The sequence below is a fragment of the Solanum stenotomum genome, chromosome 12 (genome assembly GCF_019186545.1).
Source record: "Solanum stenotomum isolate F172 chromosome 12, ASM1918654v1, whole genome shotgun sequence".
NCBI lineage: Eukaryota > Viridiplantae > Streptophyta > Magnoliopsida > Solanales > Solanaceae > Solanum > Solanum stenotomum.
The window spans coordinates 42,882,530-42,903,688 of NC_064293.1; the positions used below are offsets into that span (position 1 = coordinate 42,882,530).

At 29.6% G+C, this 21,159-nt stretch overlaps 1 protein-coding gene across 1 annotated transcript; it reads left to right on the forward strand.

Annotated features, from left to right (window-relative positions):
• The first annotated feature begins 4,633 nt into the window (after positions 1-4,633).
• On the forward strand, positions 4,634-7,028 carry LOC125847996 (homeobox-leucine zipper protein ATHB-40-like). Its single transcript, XM_049527771.1, has 3 exons — positions 4,634-4,863; positions 5,015-5,340; positions 6,593-7,028. Exons 1-3 carry the CDS (start codon positions 4,776-4,778, stop codon positions 6,818-6,820), a joined length of 642 nt encoding a protein of 213 aa, XP_049383728.1. The 5' UTR covers positions 4,634-4,775; the 3' UTR covers positions 6,821-7,028.
• Positions 7,029-21,159: the final 14,131 nt, after the last annotated feature.

Here is a 21,159-nt window from a genome sequence, read left to right on the forward strand (position 1 = left end):
CCCCCCCCCCCCCCCCCCCCCCCCCCAAAAAAAAAAACTTTCTTCATCCTTATCCTGTTACTAATTATAGGTTTAATTTAGTGTAATCCTTGTTAAACTTGTAGCTTGTAGGAACAGGATTAGTGATAAACTATATTAACCATAATTAGTCTTATCCAGCTTCTTGCTTAAGAAAGCTCCGACTACATATAAGGAAATAAGCCAAAATCCAATCAGCGCATGCGGTGACCTCTAAAATTAGACATATCTTATGGTCCAATTATTAAAATATTATACACATATCGCAATTAACTATGTGATATTTTTTCCCTATAATCAATCACATGAAAACAAACAATACTTTTAACTTTCTATTTTATTTTTAAATGCAAGTATTTAGAGCTACATATATATTTGACTACTTAGCTAAAAATATTTACGGTTTTTAGTCTTTCTTAATTTAAACGGATGACTATCTAAGTTAATTAAGTTAAAAATATTTTGTTTTAATTTATGAATTTCAAAAAAAATAATTCATCTTAAAACTTTGCATTCAATCTAATATCAATATTTAAATGGAAACCTAGTGCATACTTCCTCCATTCACTTTTATTGGTCCGACCAAATTGGAATTAGAATAAGAGTGAGGACCATGGAGGTTTAGCCACGTGTAGTTGGCGATAACATATTCGTTTAATAAAATGGGACAAGTGCAGGCTCCCCCTTAGTACAATTGCCAATTGTGAGACCTATAAATGTATAATGATGAAGTGAATCCGGACCAATATATATATATGAGGGTACACAAGCAAATAGGGAATCATAATTTCATATTTAACATATATTCGTTCACATGTCTATATAGTTGTACTAGAAGGACCCAAAGTATATCATTTCTATTATAGGAAACACACAGTTTTCCATACATCTTAGTTTATTTGTCACATTATCATTTTTTACATAAAAGAGAAACCAAATAATGCTTGTAATAACGGATCTTCTTTCTAGTACACTACTTATCGTGTTGGGGGATTTGTAAGATCGAAGGGGTAATACCGTAAAATAACAGCTCATGGTTTAAGAGTATAATAATAGTGGTATGAAGCTAATTAAACGTATTAATTAGTGCGTGGTGATAGGCTGGTTAATGGCAGATTAGGTAATGGGAAATGTACTACTAGAAAGACAACACGTGGATGGATAAAGGGCATTGTGGTCCCGTATAATGCATTAGGGGAGTGACGCGTGTTAATAGTCGTAGGTTGCTCCCATGTGACATTCCTTGTTCTGTGGAGCTGTCTTCTTCTTTCTACTACTTTCCTTCATTGCCTTCCTGGCTAACCCCACCCTCATTTATAATTTAAATTTATGTTATACGTACTATATTAATTTTAACTATACATATCGAAAATGACAAAGTGTATAATTTTTGTGTATTAGAATAGATAGAAGTCTCACATTGATTTATATTACTTGGACAATTCTTTTTCATAAAAAAATGAGTTAGAGTTAAATGTCATATATTTACGAATTTTTGTGAGAAAAAACAAATAGTTATTAGTCAAGTCGTGGTTAATGGTTCCACGTATTATAACCACTTTGTTAGGAGACCAATCCAATCCATTCCATTCCATTCATCATGTTGTCTCTAGTCCTAAGTTGCAATGATCCTCTTTTTACTTTTATGGCCGTCCAAAATCCAAATAACTGATTAATACGTACCAAAAAGGTTTGGCCATCTTATCTCTAACTTATGATGAGAACATGCAAAGACTTTCATACACACACTTCTAACTGATCACACAAACAAATTACAAGGAAAAATTATATTCTCATTTTACATGCGTACTAATTGATAAAATAAGGTCCGTGCTTCTCTTCATTAGCCGTCAAGAGATTTTAAGTTTAAATTTCAAAGAATCGATCAGTGAACATACAATATTAATTAGTATTAATTACTTACTTTTGATTCAAAATTTGGTTTCATATGTGTGCCAATTGAAAATATTACTTGATAAAATAATTGAGATACACGTAAATACAAATTGTTCACAAAACAAACAAAAGAGACTAACGACGCACTAGAAAATACTAGCTTTCGTAAATGTTTGTGGCAGGACTCCATATTTGTGTTATCCACCTACGTACACTCCCCTGTATTATATACATGAAAATCAACGTACATCATGGCTGATATTGCTACAACTTTATGATTCACACCTTTTTTTTTTAGAGTGCAGTTGTGGATGTGCTTGCTTTCTAAAACACTTAAATTCATTTGTCAACTCATACGTGTCGACTTATTGATCAATTCAATTCAATGTCTAGATACAAAATTATCACGGTAGAAGGGGAATTTCACTTTAGACTCGAACTACTAAATTCTTCTATCAAGTAAACCAAATGATGCTCATTGATCACTATGAGAAAATACGAAATTAATTATGATAATTTATTGGTGATTCCTGACTAATTCATCACTAAATAGCTCCTAGCTAATTTACTTTTCTTATAATCCGTCGCTAATTCATATATAACTAAATGAGATTATGTTGTCCGTCTCTAATTAGTGATTATAGGAACAAGCTGGACCCAATTTCACAATAATCCTAGTTCTTATTTTACTCATTTTAATTTAAATACTTTATTATAAAAGAATTAGAGCATGATGTAATGGCTTAGATAAGATGTTGGGTGTTTCATGAGCTGTTATCATTGGAATGACCCAATCAGAACGTTGATTAATAGTCACTGTTCTTAATCATCTCGAGCCACGCATCTAATATAATTAGCTAAGCTTAAAAGTGAGTTAGTAAAACTTTTGGGGCGGCTTGGCTAGTAATTAGCCATTGTTATAAAAAGATTAATTACCACCTAATTGGATAACAATACTGACCTAGTTAATTACTCCAAAATCTAGAAAAACCTACCCATACTAATTTTCTAATTTTTTCGAGGTGGTACAATCCCAAAACCCCAAAAACTACAACCTTACGTTACAATATTTGATTTTTTTAACTTCATACCAATAGTAACCTTATTCTTTTTCTAATTAACCCAATCAGGAAAGCCAAATACAACCATTCTTCTCCTATTAACTAGCCTTCTGTCAACACCTTGTCTATAAATATATATACTATAGTTCTAATATTAGACAAAATGATTAATTTATGTACCATTGACTGCCACATTACCCCCTTAGACTATTGGCATAAACAGTGATCCCACATGCATTATTCTAATTTGATCTTTAATTTGTCTTTCCAAATTTACGCTTCTCTCCTCTAGCCAATCCAATATGGATTTTACTTATAGTGACATATATACGTTAACATATTCGGTTATTAATTGAGTTCATTTTGATACGTTTTATTCAACATATGTAAGGGTTGCGCTGATTATTTGGTCATGTGTTTAATTTTTTCAAAATTTGTTTCTCTTGTTATAGATAGTTATACTAATTGCTATTATTTTTTTAAGATAATTTGATAATGTAAAGTTATATACACGTGTATTGAAGTTTAAACTAATCCCACACGAGTATATGACTTTTCTTGATTTTCCCTTCTAGTGTTTGAAAATGATGACAAGACTATGCAACGGTGTAGCATTAATTTACATACGATGAATTAGAGTTTCAAATGACACGTATTGATTTGTGCCCTCTATCCTGAACATTTATGTAGTTAACCCCATCAAAGATTATGAAGTTTGGGTATGAATAACCCTTTTGATACAAAATACTATTCCCCTAATTATGAGATTTGCGAGAGCAAATTCAAATTAGTCAAGTTTTAAATGAGTATCGAAGACCCACGGAGAAACAAAAGAGGTAATTCAGTCGCTTAGGGTATATTATATGGTTGATGCGTGTGACAGTCATGTATATTCCTCAGACCAATAGTTCAAAAACCATCGTAATCAAAAGGGCGTTGTGGAGAAGAGACTAAAATAATTATTAATATCTAGTTGTTTTTTTCCCTATATTAACATGCCTCATCTCATGATTATAAATCAAGAAATATCCATATAATTCTATTGGTCCTTATCGTCTTATCAATCCTTAAAAGGTCCCACATTCTTGCCATTTTATTTACTGACTTAAATTGGTGTGTGAGTGTTCATCACAGATGAGAAAACCCCCAATATAACAATACGGTTAAAGCCAATGCTAATTATTTTAATTCTTTTGTTTCACACCGATGCTCTATATACAATTTAGAATATGAACTTCAGATTAATTTGAGTTTGTGTTGTGTAAACAAGATTCATTAAAAAGGAGAAACATTATCAACATTTTCTTCTCGAAACTTGAATTTAAGACACATTATTAAGAATGGAAACATCTTTATCTCGGTGTTCAAATTGCTAACTACTAGCTATTTAGCTGCATTTTGCTTATATTACCTTATTGACTAAGTCACGTCTGGCCAAATCAGACAGAAATAATGGCATACCGTGCATGTCACCATCCAATTTCTTAATTTAACAAATTTTATCAACTTAGCTCACACTAAAAACATTGTACCCCCAAAATCATTGACAAGTGGCAATATAGATAATTTTACATACAAGTAAGGTTTATTTCAAAGGGTTGAGCATTATAAATAAGGTCACACTAGCTAGTACTCACCAAAGACTTAATGCAACAGCACCTTAGTCTTCACTCCATCTTTATAATTTTTTTTCTTCAAAAAAAAAAGAAAGTCTTCTCCTTTTCACTTTTACACCACAAAGAAAGCAACAACAACTCAAAGGAAAAAAGATAAGGACAACCTTGTACCAGAATAAACATCATGAACCATCAGATTATAGAAGATGACAATATGGTACTCATTTCCCAGTACTATCCTGATATTTACACCCAACTTGTACCACAACAAGGTTAGTATAATTTACCATTACTTTGTCTTTTCTAGCTAGCACACGATATTTAAAATTTACTGGTCTGACTAATTCATATTTAGTAGATTTTTCAACTTATTGTACGTAGAACTTGAGATCTCTGACTAAGGGTGTAATATATAACATGCAGGAGAGTCAAAGCCGCGGAGAAGAAGACGTAAGAAAAATAAATTAGGAGAAGGGAGTGGGAGTGATCAGATGATGATGATGAGGAAGAGGAAGTTGAGTGAAGAACAAGTTAATTTTCTTGAGCAAAGTTTTGAGGACGAGCACAAACTTGAGTCAGAGAGAAAGGACAAGCTAGCCACTGAGCTAGGGCTCGACCCTAGACAAGTTGCGGTGTGGTTCCAGAACAGGAGGGCTCGTTGGAAGAGCAAGAAGCTAGAGGAGGAATATTCCAAGTTGAAATCTGAACATGACAACAATGTTGTTGAGAAGTGTCGTCTTGAAACTGAGGTCCATTTTCTCTCCCCTTATGTCTACTTCCTCCGTTTCATATTACTTAACCTCAGTTTTACTGATTTGTTAAAATGAACAAAGTAAAATGAAATGTTTTTTTTTTTATATAACGAGGGAGTAGTTAGTGGTAGTATAATTTTGGGGATTTTTCAGTGAAAACTGGCAGCATAAACAAAGGTTGAAGTGGTCCTAACTCTTAAAAATATTTTCAAGATGAGTTGTTTAATTAAAAGGGGAAAGCAAGAAGAGAACTTGTAATTATAAAATTTTAAAGGTTTAAATTCTAATGTACAGGTTGATAAATAAAAAAATGACCAAATTATATATAATGACGCTGTAAAACTTTTGCTTCTACATATCAATCATATGTAATATAATTTAACGTATGATAATAGATTATTTATCACTTTTAATAGAGTAATTACAAATTAACACTCGTCCGTCATAATTTATGTGATACTGTTTGACTAGATACAAATATAAAAAAAGAAAAGAAATCTGAAGTAAACCTTAGATAGTTGTATGACTATAGGTCTAAAAGTTAAGTTGAAAGGTTAAAAAATTAGTAAAGTTAATGTTTTTCTAATCTGTAATTATCTTATAAATGGCCTTATTTGTGTAGATTTCTACCATCAGTAAAAATAACCAAAGTATCCTGCTAATTAACACCAAGTTAAACTATATTGAAAATGTAAAAAATATTTATACGTATTATCAAAGTTAAGAAGATATATAGTAGGCGTAACTATAAACTAGAAATTATAACGCCAAGTTTAGACATGCTATATGAACCCTAGGCAGCTCGAAAGAGGCTATGGCATTTTGCATGATAATGGATCTAAGTGAACAAACCGATTAAGATTAGTAAGGTAAAACATAATCTTTCGTACTTATATTTATTCTTGTTAAGTAATTTTATTTTAATAAAAAATCACTAGACACTCTACCTAATAGTATAAAAGCGTAAAATAAAAAATAAAATAATAATAATAATAATGTCACCCTCATAGGCAGCAAAAGGAATAGACCCTCCAATTAACAAACCTCCGTACACTCTTGTCGGTTTTTTTAGATGTCCAAGTTAATCCCCTCGCACCTTCTTGTTGGGTAGTGGTATCACATGCCTTTCTTTCTCACGTGCTACTTCCACATTTTTGTATGGAATCTTATACTTATCAACACATAAATATTTACATAATCGATCTCAATTTGCTTGAAACTGAGACTTGTAATTATTATTTTCTTATAGGTATTGAGGTTGAAGGAACAATTGAATGAATCAGAGAAGGAGATAAAAAGGCTATTATTAGAGCGATGTGATGGGGTATCGAGTAATTACACAAGTCCAAGTGCTTCATCTTTCTCAATGGAAGCACCATTTCTAGGGGAATTTGGAATGGAGGCATTGGATAATGTGTTCTATGCACAAGAGAATAATTATGTTCAAGGATTAGATTGGGTGAACCTATATATTTGATATAATTATAAAATTATCATGTGATTAATTTCTAATTTTAGGATCCCATAATTCTATTTGTAGATAAGTAACCCCACTATAACGTACTAATGTATGTAAATATATCTTTTTTTCCTTGCTTTTTTTCTAGACTAGTGTGGTAATTAGGGTTACTAGTATTTGACTATCTAGCTAGCAAGTAGCAAGATGGAATATAACTTGGATTTTTCTTTTAAGTGTTTGTCCATTACTTATCGTTGTGTCTTCACTTATTAATCACCCTTTAAGTACCCCCCCCCCCCCCTCCCCCCGCGCTTTGCTTTGCTTTGCTTTTTTTTTTTTGGTTTGCATCAAACTATTGATAAAACTCAACCAAAAAAAAAAAAATCAAAGTTAGAAACATGAAAATGATGTTGAAGATATAATTATTAGGTTAATAGAAGTACTGTGCGTATTTAAATTTTTAGATGAGAGTTACATAATTCAATACAATCTACATGGAATCTAGTTAAGGACTTTATATTTTTCTTCATTTTCATTCAATGTTTGACATTCACATTAGAGTTCCCACTAAATTCAAATAACGTACTAGAAGACCATTTTGACTGAGGGTGGATACCAGAAAGTCACTGAATAAATAAGTGCTGGGGTGTAATAAGTGGCTTCAAACCAAAAGTTACACAAAATTAAAGATATATAATACCCGCTAATATTAAAGGTACGTTATACACTATACCATTTTAAAAGAAATATAAATGATACTATGATAACACCCGTTTTTTCAGGATGATTTTTCACTTTGCTAAGAAATTAGTGTTTGGTTATTTTTTTAAAAAAATAAAGTACTCTATTTTCTCCCTTGCAAAAAATATAATTAAGCACAAGTACTCCACTTTCATAAATTTAAAATAAAATTAAAAATAATTTAAATTTAAAGCCAAACGCCTAATTTAATCAATAGATATTACAATGTGTTTGGCTAAAGAAATAAAATTTAAAATTTAAATAATTGAGAGAAAAATATAAGTTGAAAGTTTAGAACTTGTAATTAAGAATTCACTTTGGATAGCCACGAAAAGAGATAAGAATAGAGAAACTATGGCGGCCACACGATATGATGTAACTCCCAAAACTAGTCCTTAGAAATATACTACTCTCCCGTAGCAATTTATGTGACATATTTAATTTTTTCAAGAATCAATCAATTTGTGTTTGATCGAGAATTTGCTCATAAAATCTTTAAATTTTAATTTTTTTGAAAATTATATATATATATATATATATATATATATATATATATATAAAAATTGTGTACTATAAGTTACAATAATTAATAATTCATATTATTTAAAAGATATGAAGAATTTACGATAAAAAATAAATTTATTTAAATCTCAAAATACAAAATGTGTCACACATAAATTGAGACAGAGTGAATGATTGATACATTGAAAACTTAAAATGGTGATAGAAAAGGAGATTATTAAATCTTTGATAAGTTGGCTAGGAAGCCCATTTTCGTAAATAATTACTACAAAGAGAAATTAGTTAGGTGCATAAGCAAAGTAATTAAGGCCACGCAGTACACACTTTATTAAGTATTTCGCTAACGTGGGAACATTGGGAATTGAACTCCAGCTACTTATGTGCCTAATCATTATTATCCACTTTCACCAGCTGGCGCTCCAAATGATATTTATAGATAAATAGTACTTAGTATATAATTACGATATAAGATTTGTATTCCTAAAAATAAAACCAGTGATTATCTACTTACATAATTTTTAGTACTTACAAAACACTTTCCATGAAATATAATGTTGACCAAAACAACAGATCATGCTGCTGCCATAGTATTGGCTTACTTTGTCCAAAATCAAAATTTGTACTACCTGCATGCATGTGACCAAATATTCAACAAATATGATTCGATTCCCACTTGTTCATATCTTTTTCCATAATACTTCCAGCCCCATAATGGGGCATATAGAATTTGGTCTAATATTTATTTAAGCAATTCAAAACTTATAAAGTTGAAATTCAAAAAACTTCATAAGTTCTCAATTATAATTATTTTGAAATTCAAAACTTATAAAGTTGAAATCTTGACTTTGCTTCTACCATCGATAGCCCAGTACCATATTTGTCACAGAAGAAGTCAGATGATGCACGTTAATATAATTTATGCAGTGCAATTGGTGTATCTGATCATCGAGCTATATAGTCTAAATTCAGTTCATCACTATACATTTATAGGTATAGTCTGAATACTATTTTGGAGATTGAAGTGTTTCTTTTCTGAAAGAAGCATAGGGAGTAATATATAGTAGGAGACGTGTCAAATGAACTAACCATTTCTTTTGCTTTTGCTTTTTTGTCACAAACACCTTCATTTTAAGGTTTTTCTTAATGATATATATGTGATCTTAAACTCTTATTAACATCATAACAATCCTATAATTATTAGTTGGTGTTATCTTAATTAAGCAATGAATAATTAGATAATTGGGGTAACGATAGTTCTCCTAATCCTACAAGGTTAACAAGGATTAAACCACACGTAAATATGGTACGAAAGGATAAGGATAAAGCACAAAGAGAGATAGAAAGAAATAAAGAAAGAGGTAATGTGTTGGTGTTTAATTTCCTTCTACTTTATTTAAAGGATTTAGTTAAATACTCGTCAGTTCATTTTTATTGTACACTATAGTTAAATAAAAATATATACTACTTAATTTATTTATATTTTAGCATAGCAAGAAAAAATATTTTTTCTTTATAGCGTCAATGTGTAGAAATAAACTTTTAATAAAATAAGAAAAGAAATTCAAAAGACTAACGCATAGTGGTGGGAGGATTCCTTTGCATATGCTTTTGATGATGAGTCTTTTAATAAAAATAGTATTTTAATTTGCTTAAATTACTCTAATAATTTGGGTCATATTTTTTCCGACAAGTGTAGCTCATGTTTTTCATTTTTGGATTTGTTATTATGATGTTAATTAAGTACCAACTAATTAACGATTGGATTTAAACACTTAGGGGTTGTTTGGTGTGAAGAATAAACACTTACAGTTTTGGGATAAATATTTAGTGGCACTTAATTTAGTGTTTGGTTGGAAAATTTAGGATAACTTATTTCAGGATTAATAAATAGTATCGAGATAAATTATCCCTTCCAAGGGGTGGTATAATAATCCCATCATAATTTATGATGGGATAAGCTTATTAAATGACAAAACTATCCTTCAAATCCTTTAATTATGAACTTCCGTCGAAAGAGTACTATTGGTTTTAGTATTGGCAACATTTTGCTGGATTTGTTTGGAGGCTTCAAAATGGAGATATTTAAGTGAAATAGGCTACTGATTTTACAAGCATGGTAAGGCAACTCTTCTTTCAGTTCTTTTATTTTTCTAGGGGTTAAATCCTTTTTTTTCTTTTTCTTTTTTTCTGTTTTTTAGTTTCTCAAAGCTGAAATTGAGTTTTTCAAGGGTTAAATCCTATTATACATAAAAATAATTAAGCTAAATAAGATGGATGTTTTGTTTTAAAGAATAAATAGCTAAAAGTCTATAATAAAAAAAAATTACAGATAAAAGTTAAATAAGAGGGTATTTTTGTAATCAAGCCACTTATTTTTAGAAAAGATGCAATGGTTATTATTTTTAGTAAAACAAACCAAACAATCAATAAGTAATAGTGTCAGGATAACTAATTCCAACATAACTAATCTCAACATAACTTATCATAGCATAACTTATCATAGCATAACTTATCCCAGCATAACTGGTATTCAAACCAAACGACCCCTTAGTTCTCGACTAATCCAAATCATCCCCCTTAATTATGATCTTAATTCAATAATGACATTTGCCTAATATTTTCATTATCTTAACAGGCTAACTTTATATTACCCTTGTTGTTTGACTTTTTAAAAAATATATGCTTTAGTGGTCCTAAATAATTTAATCATGTATAAACCAACACTTTTAATTGATTTCATCATCTCTTAAAAGTTTGTACATTTTTCACGTTTATTGTCTAGCCCTATTGACAAATGACAACTAGTAGTTAGTACGCAACTGTAACACACAAGATGAATAGATGATAAAGTTACGAAAAAAATACCTTTTAGCGGTAATAAATATACACATTAATAATGAGTGTTAAAATCTTCATCGGCATTAGTTAATTGTTATTAGATTCAACGTCACTAAAGATTTTAGGGACATATACAAAGAGTGTTAATTGTCACTAAAATATATATATATATATTTAGTGATAATTAAATTATTATCATTAATTAATTACTGCTAAAAATCATTTTTAATGTCGTGGGGGTTCGTTTAGCATTCCAATATTAAGGGAATCCAAACAAATCTTATATGTATATTTGCTGACAGCAACTAATCATTCTGACCCTTTCTCATATATAAAATTAAGCACAAATCCTTAAAGTAATTAATTAGGATATGATCTACACAAGCTATAATAATTATGATTATATTTAAATGACAACTATAGGTAAAAGTGTAAGGCTTGATAGGGATGTGTCTCTCTCTTAGTGATGGTTCAATTTTTATTTTTTGGGGGTTGTAATATGCCACCCAGCCACCTACATTATCCTTCCATGTTTCCCTCCGCCCTAATTAAGCACTACTCCCTCATTTTTTTATTAGTTGTCTACTTTTTTTTCCCTTTACACGTCTTTTAAAAAAGATTTTTTTAAAACTTTATAAATATGTTTTGTAGGAGTAAAATGGGGTAACATTTAATTAGTTTTATTTTGTCAACAAATGGCAAGTTTTTTTTTTCTTTGATTCAATAATTTGTAATTGGCAAATGACAAGTAATTTGAGACAATTATTTATAATAACATAGACAATTAATATGAAACGGAGGGAGTATTATTTTTTTCTTTTTGGCTTTTCTCCTGTGAGTTTGAGCCACTCTTTTGCGAAATTTTATTTGCCAACGGCCTCCATTAGTATACTACTCTACTTAATTACATGCCACTAAAATTCAGCAATCCCTAATTTACACCTTAATTTGAGACATTTTTAGCCATTTATAGGTAGGTTATATATATTTTATGACTTTTGAGTGCCCTAAGCTACACCACTTTACTCGATTAAAGGTTCTAGTGGTTATTCTTGCCAATGAGCCTGATTGTTCAGTTCTGTATTGGGATCTGACTAATTTGGATTCGTGTCGAGTAGGGTGGTAATGCTTTGCTAGTTCCTATAAAAAAAAAATCATACTTATGACACCAACCCGAAACCTCTGATTAAGAGAGGAATAACCATATCTGTTGTACCACATTCATAATTCGACTTTACTCTTTACTATTTTGGAGTAATTTATAACTTCCATTAAAGGGAGGGAGGGTCCTATACAGTTCCTAAGTGACTTAAACAATCATATAAAGTAGGATAACTCACCATTTTAAGAAGCAAAAATCTCCAAAGACAGCTAATTGGGCTACGTGTACGTACCGTTTGATTCTTTGCTTAACAAAACCCTATAGTTAATCAATCAATTAATTAAATAAGTAGGTACTTTAAGAGTAATTAATAATATATAATCAAACTTAATATAGTACAATACATACATGGTTGAGAAATGGGTTACGTGTCATTTCAATTCTTGCAGTCTTTTAATTAGCAAATTTGCTAGCTTTGAGCACATGATCACCCACTTATATTACAAAATGCAAGTTTTTTTTTTTAAAAAATAATAATATTTGTACAGGTGTTTGAATGTTGATCTACTATGACCATGTCCATATATGTCTTTTAACAATCTAGATGTTACTTACACTTTAATTAAAATAAGATTATAAAAAAGGGATTGTATACACGAGTCCTTCAGGTGTCCTATATTAGAAAATAATAAATAATAATAATATGGTTTAGTGGACCAAGCTACTACATAATTCATATGGTGTCTACATTTCGAGAAGGCAATAAGAAAATAAAAACAAATTATCTTGCTTAATTTCAATTCAACTTTTGTCGATCTAGATAAAAAAGTTTACCATAATACACAAATTTGTTCCTACCTACATGTTGAGTAGTGAGGCAAACATTTTCTATACTTATATCGAGTGAAAGTTAGTTCATCTCATAATTTTTCATTAAACAAGTAACAAAAACGAAAAGTGAAGACCATCTTATTTAAAAACAATAATTAAATACCACCACGAAATAAGGACAATCCGTGTAAGAACTTCATCTTTTGGGTGAAGCAATGGTAAAAAAAAGAGAAGTGAAAAGCATAGTAGAATGAGCGTCGTCCATCTCTTTCTTCAGATCAAAATTTTGGGCCTATTAGGGAAATTGTTTGGGCTTAATTCATGGGATTGAGAAAGCCCTTTGCCCTATACTGCTATATATATATACTATTTTTAAAGAATTACGTATATTACTATTTTTAATATTTTATATCACATATTCTTTAAGATATCATTAGATCCATATATCCCTTAAACTTAGTATTTGCATAGTTAAACCATCCCCAATTCAAGCTTTCTTGTTAATCAATTAGATCTCTCTCATCAACCTCTATTTCCGTCATCATTTTCTCTTTTTCTTCCTCCTCTCCACCACAAATTTCATCATTGAACCTTTAAAATTGAAATCTGAAATAACAATACAATAATTTGAGGTTTGTGTCTATTTAATCATTTTCAAAGTCATATATACGCAATATATTTCAATTTGTTTTATCTTCTAGTTTTTAATAGTTAAAGTATAACTAACACTGGTTTAGAGTTTTCTCATGTGATTATCTAAATGAGAAGATTGTGTATTTATTGTTGCTTAAAAAAGGGCATGAAAATTACCAGTGCAATTCTCGATATTTTTAGCCGCTTAAATTGGAAATTAGCAAGAGATTTTTTTTATCAGATAGAAATTATTGATATATCTAACACATTATTGAGTTAAGATTATATGTATTTTTTATCAGTATATCTAATTGTGTCTATATGTATTATCTTAATAAATATACGCATGTATTGGAGATTTATGCAAGTATCTAGCACATTATTGATGTATCTGACACATTATGATGTATCCAACACATTATTGAGTTAGAATTACACGTATCTAACTTTTTGTTAGTGTATCTAGTTAAGTGTATATGTATTTGATAGAATATACGCATGTATCTGAATTATAGTTCGAGAATCTGAGTTAAGCAGTCTAAATTTTACTGAATCACCAAACAAAGAAGGATTTTGATTGTTTTGATTTCTTTAGGAGTTGTGATATGTCATATCCTTTAAAGTTGTTGCAAACGTGGATTTCTCCTCAATTAATGACTTTCAAGCATATCTCTTAATTAGACACACTCATTAATGACTTTCAATTATAATATTTCTTAATCAAACACCTATTGATACGAGATACATGAATCAAAAAGAGACAAACACATGTATTCGAGACTCAAAATATGGTAAGGAATGTAATATTGCAAACTAATATAAATCTAAGTAATTCGATCCTAAAGTAGTGTGATTACCTATTTGATGTAAGTGTAACTAACCATTACAAAATTTGAGTCTGTGATACTTTCTTCTACTGAAAAAAAAAAACGTTTTCATAGTTTCAATTTGTTCATTAAAATTTGTCAAAAATAAAAATAAAAGTATTATTATTTTTGAACGAATTAGAAAGAAAACTAAGGCAAATAAATAAAAATAAAGAAAACAATACATTAATTAATTACCACCAAATTACATTACAAGATTACTGAAACTAAAAGAGCGTGAATATACGACTCAGTTTTCAAGTAGGGTATATTTTTTTAAGATAATTAATATACTGATTTATTTGCTATAATTGTATTACGCTTTGTTTTTAAAAAAATACATTGTATAATTATATACCAAATGTTTTTATTTGGATCAAAATGATTATTTATTTTAACTATATATTCTTTTTTTTTTAATCCAAAATATTTATTTCAAGTACTTTTTGGTTACAAATTTGACCAGAAAAAGATGATTCAAATAATTAACAAATTTTTAAAAATTTTAAAATATGTATATACTTAAAAAATCCACGTAAACAAAAAAATATATTCTACGTGGCAGCACTTGTGTGAGTCGTTAGTGTCCATTAAATTGTAAAAACAGATAATTAGACCAACTGAAGAAAAACAAACTCGCTAGTCAGATTGATCTATTCAACTTATACTCCCGAGGCGTATTTAAGATTTTGAGATGATGAGTGCACTATTACGAAAAGGTGGATTTAACACATAAATTTGATTGATTTAACATTTAGGTTTTTATCACTAAAATAATTAAAATTATAAGTCCAAAATATATACCTATAAAATTCAAAAACTGATTATATATATATATATATATATATATATATATATATATATATATACGGTGTTATCTTTCGATGAAGTAGGTTCATTGAAATTCACTTGACCAGCTGTAGGTCCTCCCTTGCGCATATTTACATTTAAATATTTTTTAAAAAATATAACACGGGAAAGAAGGATGGGTTCACGTGAATCCTGTGACCCCCTCTTGGATACGCACCTACCCTGATCACTAATTCCTTGCCTAGTTTATTAGCAAAAAAATAAAATGATAAATTTAATATGTCAATTGGAGTACTACTTATTTTATTTAATAAGTATTCAAAAATTTATATATTTATATAAAAGAGGATCATAAGCCTGCTGATGTGGCATGCCTCATTGATCAGGAAATGGATTTATCCATTTTCTCAAATTTTTAGATCTTCTTTCCATTTTTAAATTTAAAAAATTATAAATTACAAAAATATATTAAATATGACAGATTAATGTAAGTGTCGTTTTTATTACTGCTGTTTAAAAACGTCTTCTACAAACGTTGCCATATTAAAAGTTTAAAAACGTCTTCCACAAACGTTGCCATATTAAAAGTCATATTCAAATTAAATTTCTTACCATTTATTTACACATTTAATATTATTCCAAATCCATAAAAACTACCTCATTTGCTGAAAGCTTATTTTTACTTTACTTTTTGCATTACTTTCATCTTCTCCCTTTTTCAAGTTTCAGTTTTCTTATTAAACATATATATTTTTTCCTACTGCAATTTCCTTCTCAGTTCTCATGTCCTTTTTATGCTTCGTTTGTTCATACTTTTATGTTATTATTTGTATTGATTTCACAAACATACACTAACATATATTTTATTGCTTTTCAGGTTCTGTCCTTCCCCCTCCTTTCTTCGTAGATTATTAGCCCCGGGACACCTATACCAAAACCTCAGTGTGCAATTTGCTATAATCAACAATTTATGATTCAAAATTGGGATCATATAAAAACAAAAAAAATGCGACTACACAAAAAGGTGAGAGAGATATTTCAAATATAAATTGCATAAATCTGTATATTTAATTATATGAGAAAATATGTTTCAATTTATATCCAGAATTATTATAAAGTCAAATTAAAAAAAAAAAAATCTTTTTTCTTGCATAGTATGTCAAAACGTTTTAATTTGTATTATCTTATCTTTTTTGTTTAAAATTTCTCTTCTCTTTATTATTTTGAAAAAGTGGATGACACTCTAAAAAAGTGAAATAAAAATGTTCGAATGTAAACTGCATAACTTTATGTATTTAATTATATGAGATATATAGAATTTAAACTACTTAAATTTGTGAATGTAATCACATATAAGATATTATATTTTTATAGATGTATTCACAACTTATGATAAAGCAAAATTAGTAGAAGAAGAAAATGGAGGGTTTATCTTAATGACAAGTTAGGAGGAGAAGGACAAAAGATGAGAAAATAAAAAAGAGAAAAATAAAGGGAGTTACATACATTTTTTCTGCTTACCTGTCAATGGAGGACAAAAGAAATGAGAAAGAGAAAAATTAGAGGGCAGAAAAAGTAAAAAAATAAAAACTACTTTTAATTTCTTTTCTGCTTACCTCTCAAAACTTTTTAATTGGTGTCTTTTTCTCTTTTTCATTTTTTACATTTCCTTACTTATTTTTTTGTTTATTTATTTTACATTTTCTAATTTCTTAATAATAAAAATGAGAAAATCCAAAAAGTACAAAAAAAGAAGAAGTAAAGGGTAGATTATCTAAATTTATAAATACTTAAATTTTATATTTATAATATTAATAATTAAAAATATGAAATTGAGCGAATTGGCAAAAAAAATATTTATTTAAAGAAGTTGTCGACGATAAAAATATATTTTATCCGATTATACTTAAGACGTAGACATTGCGAGTGAAACATGAAGAAAATTAAAAGTAACATCATGTTTCCTCTATTAAGTGGTTGTCTTCATATCCTCGAATGTATATGAATCATATCATACAGAAGTAAAGACTCATTAAAATTAATAATTTTTTAATTTTATTTTAGTACTAGAGACGTATAAGAATTTTTTTGGATAAATTATTGGTGATACTTCATTGAAAAATTAAAAAAATACAGATAGAAAAAAGAGAGTTCTTTGACAATTTTAAAACGAAACTTTATCAAAATAATTTCAAAGGAAAAAATCTTCATAGTTCTTTAATGATAATGACAACACAATTTTGTTAAGGATGAACAAGGTCAAAGTTTCATCACATATATATTTTTCTTTATTAGTATTATTTGTTATTTTTATCAAAAAAGAATATTGCTTGCTAAATGATATGCTAAAATATTAAATATACATAGTTGTAGCGACAATATAAAAAAAAAATTGCCTCAAATTAATTTTTTCAAACTAATTAAAAAAATAAATTATATTTTAATAAAATATATGTTAAATTATATTTTAAATTATATGTTTTAATAAAATATATGTTAAATTATATTTTAAATTATACGTTATGAAATATTGTCTTGCACATATCCTTTAAGATAATTGTTAGTGAATCTTGAACATTAATGTTAATTTTTGCAGGAATGATGTCGTAATGTCATAGTTGGAAAATGAAATACATGTAAAAGATTATAAATCATGGTTTTATGTGAAAATTTTGTTTGATTTTTCATTATAATTTGATTATATAAAAGTCTTTAATATAATATGATTTTGACATTTTTTTCCGTAGGTTTTCACTATTATTTTGCTGATGTATTTTTATTTTTTTTACTTGTGAAATTATGTTTTGATTTGACCTTTTATTTTAGTTTTTGAAATTTTAAGTATTGCAAAATGTCTTTGACATGAACTTTACTCTCATGTTTGGCAGATACAAGGATCGGTACGCAATCATAAATCCTTCTTAAAATCAACGTTCTTAAAATTAAAGAGTTGATAAACTTGTGTGCTTAGACCATCTTTTCTCAAAGATTTTTTTTAATATAAAAATCAATCTATTAAATATTAATGAGTAAATTTTATGCATAGCAAATATAAAATTCATAACTGTATGTTATGACTATAGTTTATTTAATTGCACTCCATAGCAAAATTTTAGTTTGCTATGGAGCTGTCTTTCTCTATATCTCAGTATTTCTTCAATTTTATATATGTCACCCCTCGAGCCTACACCCTGGGCGGGACTGGCACTCGAAGACCATTGCTGGCCTCAAACGAACCCTTGGACTGACTTACTAACTCAGCGGAAGACTTAACTCATCACATAAACATTTATGAAGGAACTAGAATGTCATAAAGGAATATTCAACTGGCCATTTAGGCAAACTCAAGTCTTTAACATAAGAAATGAAAAGTAAAGACAACTGAAATAACTAACTGTTTGTCTGTCTATGAAGCCTCTAAAACAACTGAGATGGATGTTGGGACAAACCCCACAACATCCTAATGGACTAAACTAGAAAACAATGAAAATAGATCATCCGGAATGCAAAGAGGCTCATCGACTGACTCTGAACTGCTCACTGGATCAACGGTGCGCTGGAATGGCAATCCTAGTTACCTGTGTCTGCATCATACGACGATGTAGGCCAACTGACATCAATATATTGAATGTACGAGTATGCGAGTTGGAATGCTAAAACAACATAGGCTTTAAAGGGAATCTGAAAGAAACACTTACCTTGGCTCTTCTCGACTCATGAATACTTAACTGAACTCATTTCAATATAAAACAGTTTAAAACAAGTGCAATATAAAAAAAAGTTGTTTGAAAACAAGATGCCAACTCTGCGTGTATGCAAAGATACAAATAACTCTGAGATGTATGTAAAAATACAAATAACCTGAGGTATATAAAAATACAAAATACCATTACATAAGAGCTATTGTGATGATACAACGATCTCCCTCACGCTGCGAGCGCATCCTATACCCGGCCAAAGGTATAGGACCTGAATTACTAAGCGGATCCACTAGTCTGTGTGAAAAGGATTCATCTAAAAAGTATAACCATTTTCTACCCATGATGGCTACATGGTTTAAGGAGGCTGTTAGTTGTATGAACTCTTCCCCATCGGTGCTCAATATTACTCCAAAAAATATACTAGCTCTTTATGTTTTGAAAACATATTTCTTTTTGTGATTTGAGATTAGTGCTCAAAAACTTAGTTCAAAGGCTACCTTGGAAATCTCAGTTTCCCTTCTTGCTTCATTTAGAAAGCTATTACTCTTTTCTGAAAATTATCCCGAAGGCTCTTTGGAAATCTCAGTTTCCACTCTTATTTAAAATGTGAAAACATTTTAAAATCTCTTTGGGAATATATAGTTCCCATATACTTCTTTGAATAAAAGAACTTCAACTTTACTCTTTACTGAACTCAAAACTTAAGTCTTAAAACAAAGTTAAGACATTTGTGAAAGACTCTTGAAAACTTTAAGAGCTTATCTTAACTTGACTTTTGACTTCTCTTGACTTTGACCTTAACTCCTCTTGACTTGACTCTTAACTGATCCTTGAATTGAATTATGGATTCAAGGATTAAGATTTGTGACTGGAAAGATCTTATGATGTTTAGGAATGATTCTAGATAGTTAAACATGAGAAAAGACCGAAAAATCAATATTTGAAGGTGGGTCTGCGACGCAGAGGCATATTTTAATTTGGTTTAGAAAACTTCTTTTGAGGCATAACACCTCGTGTCATCTTCGCGACGAGAAGCTGAGATGCTCAAATCTGGGCACTAGACGCGCGACGCGCGGCCACCCTCTAATTTCGTCTGACGAAATTTCTTCTTCGTTTTTCAATCCCAATTCACCCCAAACTTAATTCTTTTTTCTCAAATTACTCTTAGATACAGATACCCTACAAATGTACCTAAGAACTTAACTCGAAACAACCCTATAATGTGACGTAACAAACTCAGAAACTTCCCAACTCAGTCAAATTCAAGAACAATATATGAATTCAAGAATAGGTATCAAGATCATCAATATTCAAATGCTTTTAGGACAAATCCAAACTGAAATAAATATGCTTGGCACGTGGGAGAACGATCCCAATGTTATGAGAGCCTCACATACCTGATATAAGTAAATCCTTGGCGAAACACCACGTTCCTTGATCTATCTTGATGAATTTGCCCTTTTCTCCCTCTTCTTTTCTTTTCTCCTTTCTCCTTAGCCCTAGCGTAAAATCCAAGTTCTAAAACTAACTAAGTTCTAAATTGACCCATATTAAAATCCTAAAATCAGATTAAAATAATAGGGCAGTGAAAAGACTGAAATACCCCTTATATTTCCGGATTGGACCTTTCCATATTAGCCCAACTTCCAAAGGAGATAACTTTCTCATACGAACTCGGAATCGAGCAAACTTGGTGGCGTTGGAAAGATAATTCCACGGGCTTTCCAACCATTCTGGAATCACACCTAAATCATCCTGAGTTAGGAATTATGGCCGTTTGAAGTTGACCAAATCTCAACTTTAACTTACAATTTTCCAGATTTCCTTATACTTTCCAAAAATAACTATTTCAACATTTTAAACTTCTTTCTAGTTGCGAGATGTTACAATATACATTTTGATTGTTTAAAAAATTAAATAAAAATGCGGTAATTTCGGTTAGAAAAAAAAGGAAAAAAATCACTGAAGTCACGCACATTTTGTTTCAACAGGAGGTAATTTCATGACGAAAAAATTCTCCGATTTTGTTTTTTTCTGATCGAAATTGGTGTTCAATGTGTATTCAAAATCAGATTTCCTTTTTAACTTTCATCAATTTCAGTTGAATGCAGATTCAGAGGTGTATATCTTGTTCGTAATAGAGTTTAACACTTATGATTTGTATAGTTAATTTGAAATCTAGGAAAATTTGTGATTTGCAAATTTTCTGGATGAAATTGTTGATTATTTTGAATTTGTAATCGGATATTCGTTCTTTTCACAGTAATATTTTTGTTCGGATTTGTATATTTGATGTCGAAACTATGAATGAAG